The following is a 14,374-nucleotide window of genomic DNA, read 5'->3' as shown; positions in this document are numbered from 1 at the left end:
CTGTGTCTCAGGAAGCCTCTGAGGTTGCAGGGGGATGGGTGGGTGTGGGGTAGGGAGTGGGTCTTGTAGATTGCAGGGTCCGATGGGGGGTGTTGGTGGGTGTTGGAGTCTTCCCTGCTGGCCAGCAACTTGGGTAGCAATGGGTGAGGGTTCTTGGGCATGGGTTGTGTCCCAAGGCCTGGGTCCTAGAGGCAGGACTCTCTGGGTAGGAAAAGAGTCACTCACCTCTTGGTCCAATCCTCTTGTTTCTTTTACCAATATTTGATATTTTTTCAGTATTCAGATATTTCACATCTTCCTTCAAATTTGTTCACAAGTATAGCAAATTGGTGCTATTGAACATTATTAGTTTAAATTTTGATATCATATTGCAAGTTTTTGTATATTGATCTTGTCTTAGCAATCTTGTTAATTCACTTAATAGTGTTTATAGGGTTTTTTTTAAAATTGCATTGGGAATTTCCCTCACACTAGGTTTCTACCTGGCCTCAAAATGCCCCCTTTATCAAGACATCTCTTTCATTACCTCCTCCTCCATCCATGAGGATGACTCCAGCTAAGACTCCTAGCAATACTGGATATGTGGCCTGAACTGGTCACCCCTATGATCAGATTGGTGACTACCCCAAATGTCATCAGAGAGCTTTTGTCCAGCAATTGATGGAAACATGCAGAGACCCACAGCCAAGTACTAGGCCGAGCTCAGGGAATCCTGTTCAAGAGCGGGAGGAAGAATTGTATGAGCGTGTGTGTGTGTGTGTGTGTGTGTGTGTGTGTGTGTGTGTGTGTGTGTGAAGGTCATCACAAATGAACCCACAGAAACAACTAGCCTAGGCTCATAAGAGCTCACAGACTCTGGACCGACAGCTAAGGAGCCTGCGTGGGACAGACGTAGGCCATCTATATGTGTGACAGTTGTGTAGCGTGGTCTACTTGTGGGACTCCCAGCAGTGGGAGCAGGGACTGTCCCTAAGACCTTGGCTGGCTCTTGGAACCTACTCCTCACACTGGGTTGCCTTGCCCAGCCTTAATACAAGGGGAGGAGCTTAGTCCTACCTCAACTTGATATGCTATGGTTTGTTGACACCCATGGAGGCCTGCCCCTTTCTGAACAGAAACAGGAGGAGTGAAGGGGAGGACAGAGCAGAGGTGGGAGGAGGGAATAGGAGAAGAGGAGGGAGGGGAAACTGTAGTTGGGATATAAAATAAATGAATAAATTTAATTAATAAAAAAGAAAAGAAAAAATTGCATTGGATTTTCTACATAAATGACAATGTTGTCTGTTAGTAAACAGTTTATATTCTTCCTGTCCAAAATATTATGTTTCTTTTCTATTTCACTGGCTAGAACTTCCGGAAAATGTTAAATAGAAGCTTTCAGAGTGGACCTTCTCTTTCATTTATGATCTCCATCTTCGTCTCTGTGTGTGTGCACCTGTGCATGCCACAGCATGCCTGTGGAGGTCAGAGGACGATTTCTGGGAGTCAGTTCTCTCCTTCCATCATGTAGACACAGTGGATTGAACTCAGGTCGCAGGTGTGGCGGCAAGCGCTTTTTCTGATGAGCCACCTTTCTTGATGTTTCTGGTCTTATAAAGAAATAATGCAGTCTTCCATCACTGAGTGTGATAGCTGATAGTTTTTCATTCATGCAGTTTTTGTGTATTATGTGTGTCTATCCTGTGTGTTTGTGTGTGCACATGTGTGTGGGTGCATGTGTGGAGGTCAGAGGTCAATCTCAGATGCTTTCCTCTATTCTGCCCAATCTCATTTTTTGAGGCAGGGTGTCTCACTGAAGCTGGAGCTCAGCGATTCAGCTGGACTGGCTGGCCAGCAAGACCACCATCCCTCCGTCCTGCTTTCTCACCTTTTATGTCGGGATCAGATTTCCTGCATCGTTGACACAGTTGCCTTCGTTGTAGACGACGGAAAGTCTTTTATCAGTCACAACTGAGCAGCGTGTCTTTTTTTTTTTTTTTGGTTTTTTTCAAGACAGGGTTTCTCTGTGGTGTTTTGGTGCCTGTCCTGGATCTATCTCGCTTTGTAGACCAGGCTGGCCTCGAACTCACAGAGATCTGCCTGCCTCTGCCTCCTGAGTGCTGGGATTAAAGGCGTGTGCCACCACTGCCCAGCCTGAACATCATATCTGTGCTTTTTTCCTGCATCTAATGAAATGGCTTATACGGTTTCTTTTAGCGTGCTAATATTGTGCATCACACTGATTGAGTTTTGAGTATTAAGCCAACCTTGAATTCCTGGGCTACATCTGACATGGTTATGATACATTGCTCTTTTTGTATGTTGTTGACTTGACTGCTGCAAATATCAAAAGATACTTGTGTGTAAATTTTTCTTACAGCTTATCCTGGTTTGAGCATTAGGGTAATGCCAGCTTAGGAAGAGCTTAAATACATTTATCATTAATTTTGAGCAATCACTTGTATAGAATTAGCATTAGTTATTGCTGAAATGTTCGATAGGTTTAGTAGTTAAGTCAACTGGATCTCAAGATTTCTTTATGCCAAGATTATGGCATGAATTAGACTGGTTTAAGAGACACGACTATTCAGATTGCCTGTGTCTTCTTGAGTAAATTGTAGTAGTTTGTATCACTCAAGGGATGTGTCCATATCATAGAAGCCATTGGCATAGATTTGTGTGGTATTTTCTTCCTTTCAATGGTGATTCCCATATTCCTAATATTTTGGGGGGATTTGTGTCTGCTCTCTCCCTTTTCGCCTAGCTAGTCTGGTTAGAAATTTATCAATTTTCCTTCTTTCTTCCTTTTTTTCGTTTGAGACAGGGTCTCACTATGTAGCTCTGGCTGTCCTGGAACTCACTGTGTAGACCAAGCTGGCAGTACTACTCTCAGAGCTCCGACTGCCTCTGTCTCCTGAATGCTAGCATTTTCTTGTTTTTAATTTTTAAAATTAAAATATATCGTCCCCCCTTTCCTTTCCTCCTTCTAACCCCTCTCACCCCCTTCACTTCCCTCCCTCTCAAATTCAAGGCCTCTTTTTCTTTAACGTGTGTGTGTGTGTGTGTGTGTGTGTGTGTGTGTGTGTGTGTGTGTTATATGTGTGTGATATACACATCCTGTTGAGTCTGTTTAGCATTGCCTGCATGTGTGTGATACACACACACACACACACACACACACACACACACACACACACACACATACACACACACATCCTGCTGAGTCTGCTTAGTGTTGCCTGCATGTGTGTGATTTCAGGGCTGACCATTTGGTATTTGATAATCAATCGGGCTCCTCTCTGGGGAAGACTTACTGTTCTGCTCTCAGCAGTCCTTAATTGCCTGTAGCTCTTCGTCTATGGGCTGGGCCTCATCTTGTTCAGGTCTTTCTTAGGCAGTTATGATTTGTTGTTTTGTTTTTTTTATTTGTTTTTACTTATCTACAAGGTTTTATTTTGATAAATTGAATGTATAACCAGACAATTTTATGGAAAGATAATTAAAACTCAGTAATTAAAGCAATGAGAAGGAACTTGTCCTAGAGGATTAGCATGTTAAAAAAAAACAAAACCCAAAACCTCTCACCAGGTATAGTTGCATACACTTGTAATCCTAGCATTTAGGAAGTCAAGGCAGAAAAATTACCAATTCAAGGCAAGTCTGAGCTATATGATGAGACCTTGTTTCAAAACAAAACAACAAACAAACAAAAATCTCATCTCTTCAAAACATATATGGTAGACCATATGTTGGTACAAAATTTTGGAAGTTAATTTTGCACACACATTAAAAGCCTTAACATGTGTCTTAGTCTGGTTACTACTGCTGTGATGAAACACCACAACCAAAGCAACTTGGGGAGGAAAGGGTTTATTCGGCTTACACGTCCATACCATAGCCCATCATCGAAGGAAGTCAGGACAAGAACTCAAGCAGGGCAGGAACCTGGAGGCAAGAGCTGATGCAGAAGCAATGGAGGAGTGTTGCTTACTGGCTTGCTCCCCATGGCTTGCTCAGCCTGCTTCCTTGGAGAATCCAGGACCACCAACCCAGGGATAGCACCACCCACAATGGGCTGCACCCCCCCCCCCCCACATTCCCCCATCAATCACTAATTAAGAAAATGTACTACAGACTTGCTTACAGCCTGATCTTATGGAGGCATTTTCTTCTTCTTTTTTAAAATTTTTTTCTTTTTTAGTTTTTCAAGACAGGGTTTCTTTGTGTGTATTCCTGGCTGTCCTAGAACTCACTCTATAGAACAGGCTGGCCTCGAACTCACAGAGATCCACCTGCTTCTGCCTCCCAAGTGCTGGAATTAAAGGCGTGTGCCACCACTACCTGGCTGGAGACATTTTCTTAATTGAGGTTCCCTCTTCTCAGATGATTTTAGTTTGTGTCAAGTTGACATAAAACTATCCAGCATGTCAATAATCTTTGACTCTATAAATTTTTTTTTGCATTTCATTCCTAAGAACATAAAAACACAAGGACTTATGTATGTGGATTTGAAAAATCTATCACAAAAAACCTGCTCCATAGATTACACCATGTAATATACAGAATATTATGCAGACATTAAAATGTTTTATAACATGCAAATAATATGCTAAAATGCTCCAGATTTAATGTTTATTGTATGATCCCAACACTATAAAAACATATCCATGGGCTAGAGAGATGGCTCAGAGGTTAAGACTATTGACTGCTCTTCCAGAGGACCCAGGTTTAATTCCCAGCACCCACATGGCAGCTCACAACTGTCTGTAATGCCAGTTTCAGGGGACCCAACACCCATGGCAAAAACACCAATGCACATTAAAATAAATAAATTTTAAAAAAGAAAACAAAAAAAACCCCAACATATCCACGTGCATACATTTTTAAAAAGAGAGGCTGTTGAGATGGATCAACACAGAAAAGCCTGATGATCTGAGTTTGGTCTCCAGAACCCATGTGTGGTGTTTGAAAGAGAAAGGTTCCCAGAGGCTCATGTGTGAATGCTTAGTCATTAGGGGGTGGAACTGTTTCAGAAGGAGTAGAAGGAATCAGGAGGTGTGGCCTTATTGGAGGAGGTGTGGCCTTGTTGGAGGAGGTGTGGCCTTGTTGGAGGAGGTGTGGCCTTGTTGGAGGAGGTGTGGCCCTGTTGGAGAAGGTGTGTCACTGGGGCATGGGCTTTGAGGTTTCAAAAGCCCACATCAGGCCCAGTGTCTCTCTCTTTGCTTGCTTCCTGAGGATCATGATGTAAAGCTCTCAGCTCCTTCTCCAGCAGCATGGCTTCCCACCTGCCTCTAAGTTCCCTGCCGTGATGCTAATGGACTAATCCTCTGAAACTGTAAGCAAACCCCAGTTAAATGCTTTCTTCTATAAGAGTTGCCCTGGTCACAGTGTCTCTTCACAGCTATAGAATAGTAACTAAGACACCAAGTAAAGGGGGACGGAGAGAACTAACTTAATAAAGTTGTCCTCTGACCTCCACACATATGCCATGGCGTACTTAGCCCTGCATTCGCACATCATAATAAAATACGGGCCAGCAAGTTGGTTGGACAAATAAAGACACTTGCTGCTAAGCCTAATGAGCTAAGTTCAATCCTTGGAACCCACATGGTAGAAGGAGAAAACCAACACCCTAAAGTTGTCTTTGATCTCCAGATATTTACCATGGCTCACACACATATCTACACACACACACACACACACACACACACACACACACACACACATTAAAAAAAATAAATACAGGCTGGAGAGATGGCTCAGAGGTTAAGAGCCTTGGCTGTTCTTCCAGAGGTCCTGAGTTCAATTCCCAGCAACCACACGGTGGCTCACAACCATCTATAATGAGATCTGATGACATCCAGGCATACATACAAGCAGAACACTGTATACATAATAAATAAATACATCTTAAAAAAAAACCTAACCAAATAAATGTAATACCATTTTTAAAATTTAAAGTCTGGAAGGAAATGAAACAAACTGAGATTAACGATACTTATCTCTGGCTGATGGAGTATAGATGGTTTTATTTTATATAACTTCATCTCTATAAGAGTCAGTTGTCTGCAATAAACCTATCTTACTTTTGCAATAAAAAATAAATATATATATTCACGATTACAAAAGTAGTTGCCATGGAAAAAAACAATTAATATAGAAAAAGAACAGTGTAGGAGTTATCCAGAGACTTGAAAAGAAAACAATCAGTGAACATGGCTAAGAATACTATATATAGCCAAAGATGTCACTATTAAAAACGCAAAGTGGGGCTGGAGAGGTGCTCAGTGGTTAAGATAAGATGCTGCTCTTGCAGAGATGCCAGGTTCAGTTCCCAGAACCCAGGCTGAGATCTGACTAGGTACACACCCCCACACAGACATGTCCCCCCACCCCACCTCCTATGCATGCACACAAAGTGAGTTTGAGACCTGTGGTGGTTTGAATGAGAATGGCCCTCAATAGGCTTGACTATTTGAATGCTTGAGCCCCAGCAGTGGAACTGTTTAGGAAGGACTAGGAGGTGTGGCCTTGTTGGAGGAGGTGTGTCAGTGGGGGTGGGCTTGGAGGTTTCAAAGCCCAGGCCAGGTCCAGTCCCGCTCTTTCTCTGCTCCCAATTTACAGATCAGATGTGAGCTCTCAGGTACTGCCCCAGCACAGTGTCTGCCTGCATCCCACATTCCCCACCATGATGATCATGGACTAACCCTCCGAAACCGTAAGACCCCCATGAAATGTTTCCTTTTAAAAGTTGCCTTGGTCATGGTGTTTCATCACAGCAACAGAAGAGTAACTAAGAGAAGACTTGAATCTAGGGAGGAGTTATGGGGGTGGGGCTTGGAATCAAGTGCAGAGCTGTGAAGGGAGGTCAGATGCTCACAGTTCACACCACAGCCTCTTTGCTCTAGTCCTGCAGGCTTCCCGGCTGCCTTCAGCATGGCTGTGTCTCACAGCTCCTGCCCCCAGGGTTTGTACTGGTGCTACACTCACTCCCTGTGCTGAGACTGTCTACTTCCTGTCTCTTTCAAGCCTTTGATTAAATGCCACTTTTTCTTTTCTTCCTCCCTCCCTCCCACCCTCCCTCCTTCTTCCTTCCTTCCTTCCTTCCTTCCTTCCTTCTTTCTTTCTTTCTTTCTTTCTTTCTTTCTTTCTTTCTTTCTTTCTTTCTTTCTTTTTTTTAGTTTTTTCGAGACAGGGTTTCTCTCTGTAGTTTTGGTGCCTGTCTTGGAACTCCTTTTGTAGACCAGGCTGGCCTCGAACTCACAGAGATCTGCCTGGCTCTGCCTCCAGAGTGCTGGGATTAAAGGCGTTGTGTGCCATCGCTGCCTGGCTCTTTCTTTCTTTCTTTTTTCTTTTTTATCTTTTTTTTTTCTTTTCTTTTTTATGTTTTTCCAAGATAGGCTTTCTCTGTATTCTCCGTGTAGCCCTGGCTGTTCTGGAATTGCTCTGTAGGCCAGGCTGACTTTGAACTCAGAGATCCCCATGCCTCTGCCTCCTGTGTACTGGGATTAAAGGTGTGCGCCACCAGAGACCAGGTCTTGCTATAGAGCCTAGATAGTTTGAAATTGGCTACAGACCAGGTTGGCCTCCAACCTGCAGTGATGCCCCTGCCTCTGCCTCCCCAGTGCGGGGGTTACAGGTGTGTATGGCCACACCCCGCTGTGGGGAGGCTTTTGGATACCACTAATCTCTGCTGAATTATATTACTTGCTCAGGACATGGCACGTTTTGGCCCAATCACACATTAGTCATGCTTGGTGTATTACCTTGACTAGAATATCTTCTATAGACAATAAGTGTACAGTTACTAATTGGATTTTCTTTTCAGTATACTTTTGAGAGCTGACTCAGCAGTTAAGAGTGCATATAGCTCTTGCAGAGGACCTAAGTTTGGTTCCAAGCACCTATACCTAGTGGTTCACAAACTCCTGTAATTCCAGTTCCATGGAATCCAGCACCACCTTTTGGACTTTGTGGGCACTTGTGCTCACATGTGCATAGAGTACCCCTACTCCCACGCACACACAAATATTTTAGAAAAGAATAATACGTCTTTTAAAAATAGGGACTGAAATGTAAAGAACTAATTTTCTTTTTATCTTACTAATCTTTTGGAGGAGTGTAAGAACTAGAATTTTTTTAGGTGGCTGGGACTGTGACACCTCAAAAGTCACTAACAAGGCGGCTGCCCGGCTTGTCCCCCGTGTCTGTCCTTGCCCTTGACTGTTTCTCAGCTTTCTCCTGTGCCGCTGTAGACGGGACACTCCAGTGTTCTGTCTGCACAAGTGGGCTTCTTCTTTACTCCCTCACCATTGTCTAAGTACGTGGAGCATCTCTTCCATTGCCAGGCTTGTCCATCTGGCTCCTGTCCACTCCCCAGGATGGTGGGAAGGCGGCCTTTCTAGGGGGTAGTTCACCCTAGTGCTGCTGGCCTGGACTGCAGCGTTTTCCCAGCATTCTTCTCTGCCCACGCACTGGGCTGGCCAGCTTCGTGGTCTTGTCTCTAACACAGCCTGAAGATCGCTGAGCTGTTGGCTCCCAGCCTAGCTGGTGAGACCTCCCAGCTGGAAGAGCCCTGCCCTGACTCCCGGCCAGCCTCTCCCAGGCCCCGCACTGCAGTTTCTACCATAGGATCTGATGGCAAAGCTCAGACCTCCTTGTCAGCACCAATCTCGGGTGTGGAATAGGATCTAGTAAGAGGGGACATCCTGAGGCCGTGTGGGGAGACAGTGCCGTTGTGGAGAATAGGGTGGGAGTCAGGACTCCTCCAGGAAGGAAGTTCTGAGAGTAGACTGATGGGTTTCCCCCATTCCTCTGACCATGGGGTAGCACTTTCACCTGCCCTAGTCCTGCTTGTCTGTATTACACCATGGGCCCTGGGTTACATGCATCCTCGTGTGACTCAGCTGCTCTGTGTGGCCAGACTTGTGTTCCCACCAACTTTCAACAGAAGTCTTGAGTTTGTATGTACTTTTATGCTTAGTCAAGACATGTGGTACATGCTCATTAGTACTGAAATTCTTTGAAGCTAGTATTATCTTTGTGTTAGTGTGTATGTGTTCATGTGTGCACATGTGCACAGGTGTGTATGAATGTGCATGTACACATGTGTGGAGCTAAGAGGTCAACATTGTGGATCTTCAATTGTTCTCCATCTGCTTCCTTTGAGTCAGGGTCTTTCTCTGAACCTGGAGTTCACCCGTTCATCTAGACTGGGTGGCCACTGAGCCTCAGGGGGCCTCCTGTGTCCACCTCAGTGTGTGCCTTTTGTACAGGGGTGCTAGAGATTCAAGTTTCATTGCTGGCACAGCAGTCACCTGACCAACTGAGCCACCGCCCCAGATCCCAGTATCAACTTTCATAAAAGCTTAATTAGCACCTGGCAATTTGATCAATCCTTTCTGTAAATGATCTCATTCAGTCTTTAAGACAGTAGTGTGAAGTATCATTGGGTATTACCATGTCCTGTTGGAGCTGAGGAAATTTCAGCATGAGGTTTGCCCAAGATCACCCCAAGAAAAGGCAGAGAGATAGATTGAGCCAGGAGCACAGGGGCCCCCTTTGATGGGGATGCTGACTCATCGTTTTTGATGGGGATGCTGACTCATCGTTTTGATGGGGTGCTGACTCATCACTTTGATGGGGATGCTGACTCATCGCTTTGATGGGGATGCTGACTCTTCGGCCCAGCAGCCACAACTCCCACCACAGTGATAGCCTGACTGTTGTTTCATAGTTCAGAATGTGGTTTCTGGGCTGTGGGGTAGACAGCATCTTGCTGAGAACTGCTCAAGTTTTGTACAGAAAGGAGGGGAGCCTGGGAGCAGAGCAGACTACTCAACCACAGATTCCCTCCATAAGCAAATAAACAACTGTACATTAGCTATGTCCTGGGCGGGAAGGTCTAAACACCCTTCTGGTCCTACGTAGCACTGTTCCCCTTATTTTGGTACCCCCCTCTCCCCTGCTTTATGTGGTGAATGACGGCTCACTTTACAATCCAGCAAAGGCCTTTCCTCATTCAAGAAGGACTTTGCCTCCTTTGTTTTTGCTGGCTCATGGTGGGGCTCTAGTAACATGTTTTTGATGTAACGCACCCCGCCTCTGGGTTTAAGCTGTTGATATTAAGGGATTGAAGAAAAGGCCATAGGAGGGATGCTTTTGAAAATGTGCACAGGAGTACATACTGGATGTACCTTTGAAAGGTGGGAGGTACACAAACTTTTTATAAATTAAAACCCTATTTTCTCATCCATATGCATTGCAGAGATGCCTTATTTTATTCTTAGTTGTTATTGAATCTCATTAAAATATCACTGGGCCCTAATACTTGAGAAGCAAGCATCTCTCAAGTGACCTTTCTGCTGTATCAAAGGATAATGGTCTACCCACAAAAGCCCCAATGTGTCCCCTTGCACCTTTATATTTAAGAGAATATTTCTGGCATCTTTTATGAAACTGGTGATCACCTTTAGTTTATAGATTTTTCTGTTCTAATTTTAGGAGTTTAAATTAATTTCAATATTTATGCATATAGCTAAAATAAAACTGAATTAAACAGACTAAAGAGAACTTGAGCAGTTCACCTATCCCCCACCTCCACCTCCCTGCCCTCAAGAAACCACATTCAGTTCCTCTTGACTCAGCGATCCTCTGGTCCTCATGCGGAGTCAGAGCTGGAGCCCACAAGCCATAAGCTTCAGTGAAAATGTTCTCCAGGCCCTGTTATGATGAGACACAGCTGAGGCAGCATGTGGGACGCTGGTGTGTTAGCATGCTCAGCAGATGCTGAAGAGCACGCCTGCATGGAGTATCCAGCAAAAGATGCCTTCAAAAATACTGTCTGGGGACATTGAGACAAGGAAGCCACATCTTAGGACAACCTAGAAAGGCCTAACATGATTCGGAATAAGGGCACAACCCTGTGACTTAATATGTGATAATCTATACTGGGGAGAGTTCTATGCCCACAGCAATTGCACTAGTGTGTGTGTGTGTGTGTGTGTGTGTGTGTGTGTGTGTGTGTAACTTACTTGTGCATGTTTTCTTATCTGGGTTAAGAGCAAATCCCTCATGGCACCGGCACAGGTAGGAACTTTCAGCATTCACACACTCATGTTCACATCCATGATTTTCTGAGGCGCAGTAGTCCACAGCTGCAGAAAACAACATGCATTTACATTTTAATTAGAATGTTGGAATAACTATAACAAATATAATTAGTTAATACTGTCATCCCCGAAGAGTATGGATAAACATCACCCCAAGATTCTCCTAAAAAAATCAAGATTTTTTTTAGATTAGGCTTTCATTCTAGAAGATAAAGAACACACGGACAATTATATTTAAAAGTCAGAGAAATGCAAATAAAATTATCACACATATGCACATGTGGGGAAAACAGAGATGAAATGAAACCTAATGCTGAAGCTAAAGCTGCAGGTGTAGTTGGATGATTGACAGGGGCAGCTGCCGGTGTAGCTCAATGATAGGGCACTTGTCTTGTATTCAAGGCTCTAAGATCAGCACATAAGAACAAACAACAAACAGATGAAAACCCAAAACAGTAAGACAGCACAGTGTGCCACCATGGATCCTGAACAGCATCAGGTTGATAAGAATCTGTATGGAAGCAATTTGATAATTTTACCGTGCAAATCAGACTCAAGGAAATAATTGAAAAGTGGAGAAATTATTTATCTGCAATAAGATATTTATAGCAGCATCATTTACAGTGACCAAATATATCTGGAAAATAAGATGAACTTATGTTAAGGGTAAATTCTTTAGTAATGCATGAGAAAACATACTGGTTTATATCTCATTAGTTTCATAAATATTCACTGAGTATTTACTATAAACTAGGCCCTGTTTTAGATGCTGGAGACAGAGCAAATAACAAATGGGACCCACGCAGCCTCCAGGAATTAACATTGGTGGTGTTGGTGGTGGGGTGGTGTTGGTGGTGGGGTGGTGGTGGTGGGGTGGTGGGGTGGTGGGGTGGTGGTGGTGGGGTGGTGGGGTGGTGGGGTGGTGGGGTGGTGGGGTGGTGGGGTGGTGGGGTGGTGGTGGTGGGGTGGTGGAGGTGGTGGTGGGGTGGTGGGGTGGTGGGGTGGTGGGGTGGTGGTGGTGGAGGTGGTGGTGGTGGGGTGGTGGGGTGGTGGTGGAGAGGTGGTGGGGTGGTGGGGTGGTGTGGTGGTGGGGGGTGGTGGTGGTGGAGGTGGTGGTGGGGTGGTGGGGTGGTGGGGTGGTGGGGTGGTGGTGGTGGTGGGGTGGTGGGGTGGTGGAGGTGGTGGTGGGGTGGTGGGGTGGTGGTGGTGGTGGTGGTGGTGGGGTGGTGGGGTGGTGGGGTGGTGGGGTGGTGGTGGTGGGGTGGTGGGGGTGGTGGTGGTGGGGTGGTGGGGTGGTGGGGTGGTGGGGTGGTGGTGGTGGTGGTGTGGTGGTGTGGTGGTGGGGTGGTGGTGGTGGAGGTGGTGGTGGGGTGGTGGGGTGGTGGGGGTAGTGGGGTGGTGGGGTGATGGTGGTGGTGGTGTGGTGGTGTGGTGGTGGGGGTGGTGGTGGGGTGGTGTGGTGGTGGTGTGGTGGTGGGGTGTGGTGGTGGGGTGGGGTGGTGGGGTGGTGGTGGTGGTGGTGGTGGTGGTGTGGTGGTGTGGTGGTGTGGTGGTGTGGTGGTGTGGTGGTGTGGTGGTGGTGTGGTGGTGTGGTGGTGGTGTGGTGGTGGTGTGGTGGTGTGGTGTGGTGGTGGTGGTGGTGGTGGTGGTGGTGGTGGGGGTGGTGGTGGTGTGGTGGTGGGGTGGTGTGGTGGTGGTGTGGTGTGGTGGTGGGGTGGTGTGGTGGTGGTGGTAACAGACAAGTCATCAAATAACACAATCCATTAGAAGATGCAGAATGTTCTGGAGGAAACTAAGGTGAGTAGGACCTGTCAGGGAAGGACACTGGGGTTGATGGAGGTGGTTAAAAAAGGTGATTGGACAGTAAGGAATGAGGTACCAGCCACAAAGACACCCAGGAGTGAGCATCCCAGGTGACGAGAGTGAGTGCAGAGGCCGGGAGGTGGGAACAGCCTCCCGTGCTACAGGACCAAGACAAGGGCCAGTGCAGAGCAGGAAGAGAGGTAGAGGGGAGAGTGGTGTGGTCAAAGGGAGTTCTGTCTGAACTAAGGGCAGCTGCCTTTCAGTGCTCGGAGGATCCTAAGACGCTGGTCTATAAAACCTCAAGGTTTCAATGCTATCACTGACTCACTGTCAGGCCGCTTGGGGATGGCGGCCCAGGCCACCACTCAGCAGCTGAATGTGAAGAAACCCATTTCCAGTATGTGACCCTCAAAGAGTTTTAAAGACCAGAGAGTTCTAGTCCACCAGCTCTGGGATTCTTCACCAAATAGTTTGGATTTGTTACATAACTTCCTTAGTTGCAAAACTGTGTTTGTGAAAAGGAAGGCCAAGGTTAGGGGCTGATGTATGGAGCTTCTCTCCAGGTCAGCGGCTCCTCTGCTGTCCCAGATCCTCACTCCCTCCACCAAAACCCCTGTCATCTCCGCTGGAGTCTCCACGTGCACCTTCATAGAGGGAAGGAACACAGCAACTCCCGGCTGCCGTCCCTTGTCAGGCAGATCACAGGGGGCTAAAGTCCCGGAGTCAAAGTGAGCCTTGCCATATGCAGGCCCTGGCCAGTGTGTGAGAAACCACTCAGCAGTCCTCGGAGATAAACAGACTAAGATGGACATTTGCCGTGATTCCTTATCACAACAACAGAACACCGACTGGAGATTGTCTCTCCGTCACAGTCTACAAGTCCTCACATGCTTTCTCCTCTCTCTCCCCTCTACAGCCATAGACGTTTTCCCTGCCCGTGGTTCTGCTTTCTGCACATGGCAGGGATTAAAGGCTCAGTCCTCCATCCACACTTCATCAATAGGCAGGAAATGATCATGGCTGTTTCCACAGTCACAACCAAGCCTGGTGCACACTGGGAACTTTACTCAATAGCTTACCCTCTTAAATCCTACGCAGTAGGTGTTATGATTCCTCATTGTGGATGAAAGAAACCAAAGCTCAGAGATAACATGAAATAAAGACGTGCTTCACTGGGAGCTGGAATGTAAGGCTTGAAGGAACAAGTAAAGACACATAGACATTTAAACTGAAAAAAAAAAAACAAAAAACAAAAAACGAATAGCTATTGAAAGGAACAAGGGGGAAACATGCTGCTTCCTGCCCGCACTGCTGGCTGTCTAAGCATCCTCTTCTGCACTGTGCTATTTCCTGCTTTCCCTCTGACATGTCCTTGCCTTGTCTTGTCATAATTCCAACCTTGCTTTGCCTAAAACTCAGGCTGTCTTGTCTTGAGTCCATTCTCATCTCTCTCTCATCACTGTTGCATGATTCTCAGAGTC

General features: G+C 46.0%; 1 protein-coding gene and 1 long non-coding RNA gene across 6 annotated transcripts in view; one reads left to right on the top strand and one right to left on the bottom strand.

Annotated features, from left to right (window-relative positions):
• The window catches only part of Matn2 (matrilin 2), a 144,989-nt gene that overhangs the window by 32,112 nt on the left and 98,503 nt on the right, over positions 1–14,374 (bottom strand). For 3 of the 4 annotated variants that reach the window (XM_052747591.1, XM_052747590.1, XM_052747592.1), the window contains one exon: positions 11,013–11,135. The exons of the other annotated variant lie outside the window; for it this stretch is intronic. In XM_052747591.1, the coding sequence (XP_052603551.1) occupies positions 11,013–11,135 (123 nt within the window). The remainder of the gene's footprint in view (positions 1–11,012; positions 11,136–14,374) is intronic. 4 annotated transcript variants of the gene reach the window in all.
• LOC128116404 (uncharacterized) overlaps positions 1–14,374 on the top strand; it is a 40,583-nt gene that overhangs the window by 17,904 nt on the left and 8,305 nt on the right. Inside the window, exon 3 of one of the 2 annotated variants that reach the window (XR_008220438.1) lies at positions 13,810–14,187. The exons of the other annotated variant lie outside the window; for it this stretch is intronic. This is a non-coding gene — a long non-coding RNA (uncharacterized LOC128116404). Of the gene's footprint in view, positions 1–13,809; positions 14,188–14,374 lie in introns of those variants that run through there. 2 annotated transcript variants of the gene reach the window in all.

Source organism: Peromyscus californicus, unplaced genomic scaffold (genome assembly GCF_007827085.1).
Source record: "Peromyscus californicus insignis strain IS unplaced genomic scaffold, ASM782708v3 Scaffold_20__1_contigs__length_68692818, whole genome shotgun sequence".
NCBI lineage: Eukaryota > Metazoa > Chordata > Mammalia > Rodentia > Cricetidae > Peromyscus > Peromyscus californicus.
This window is presented reverse-complemented; position numbering and strand designations above follow the sequence as displayed.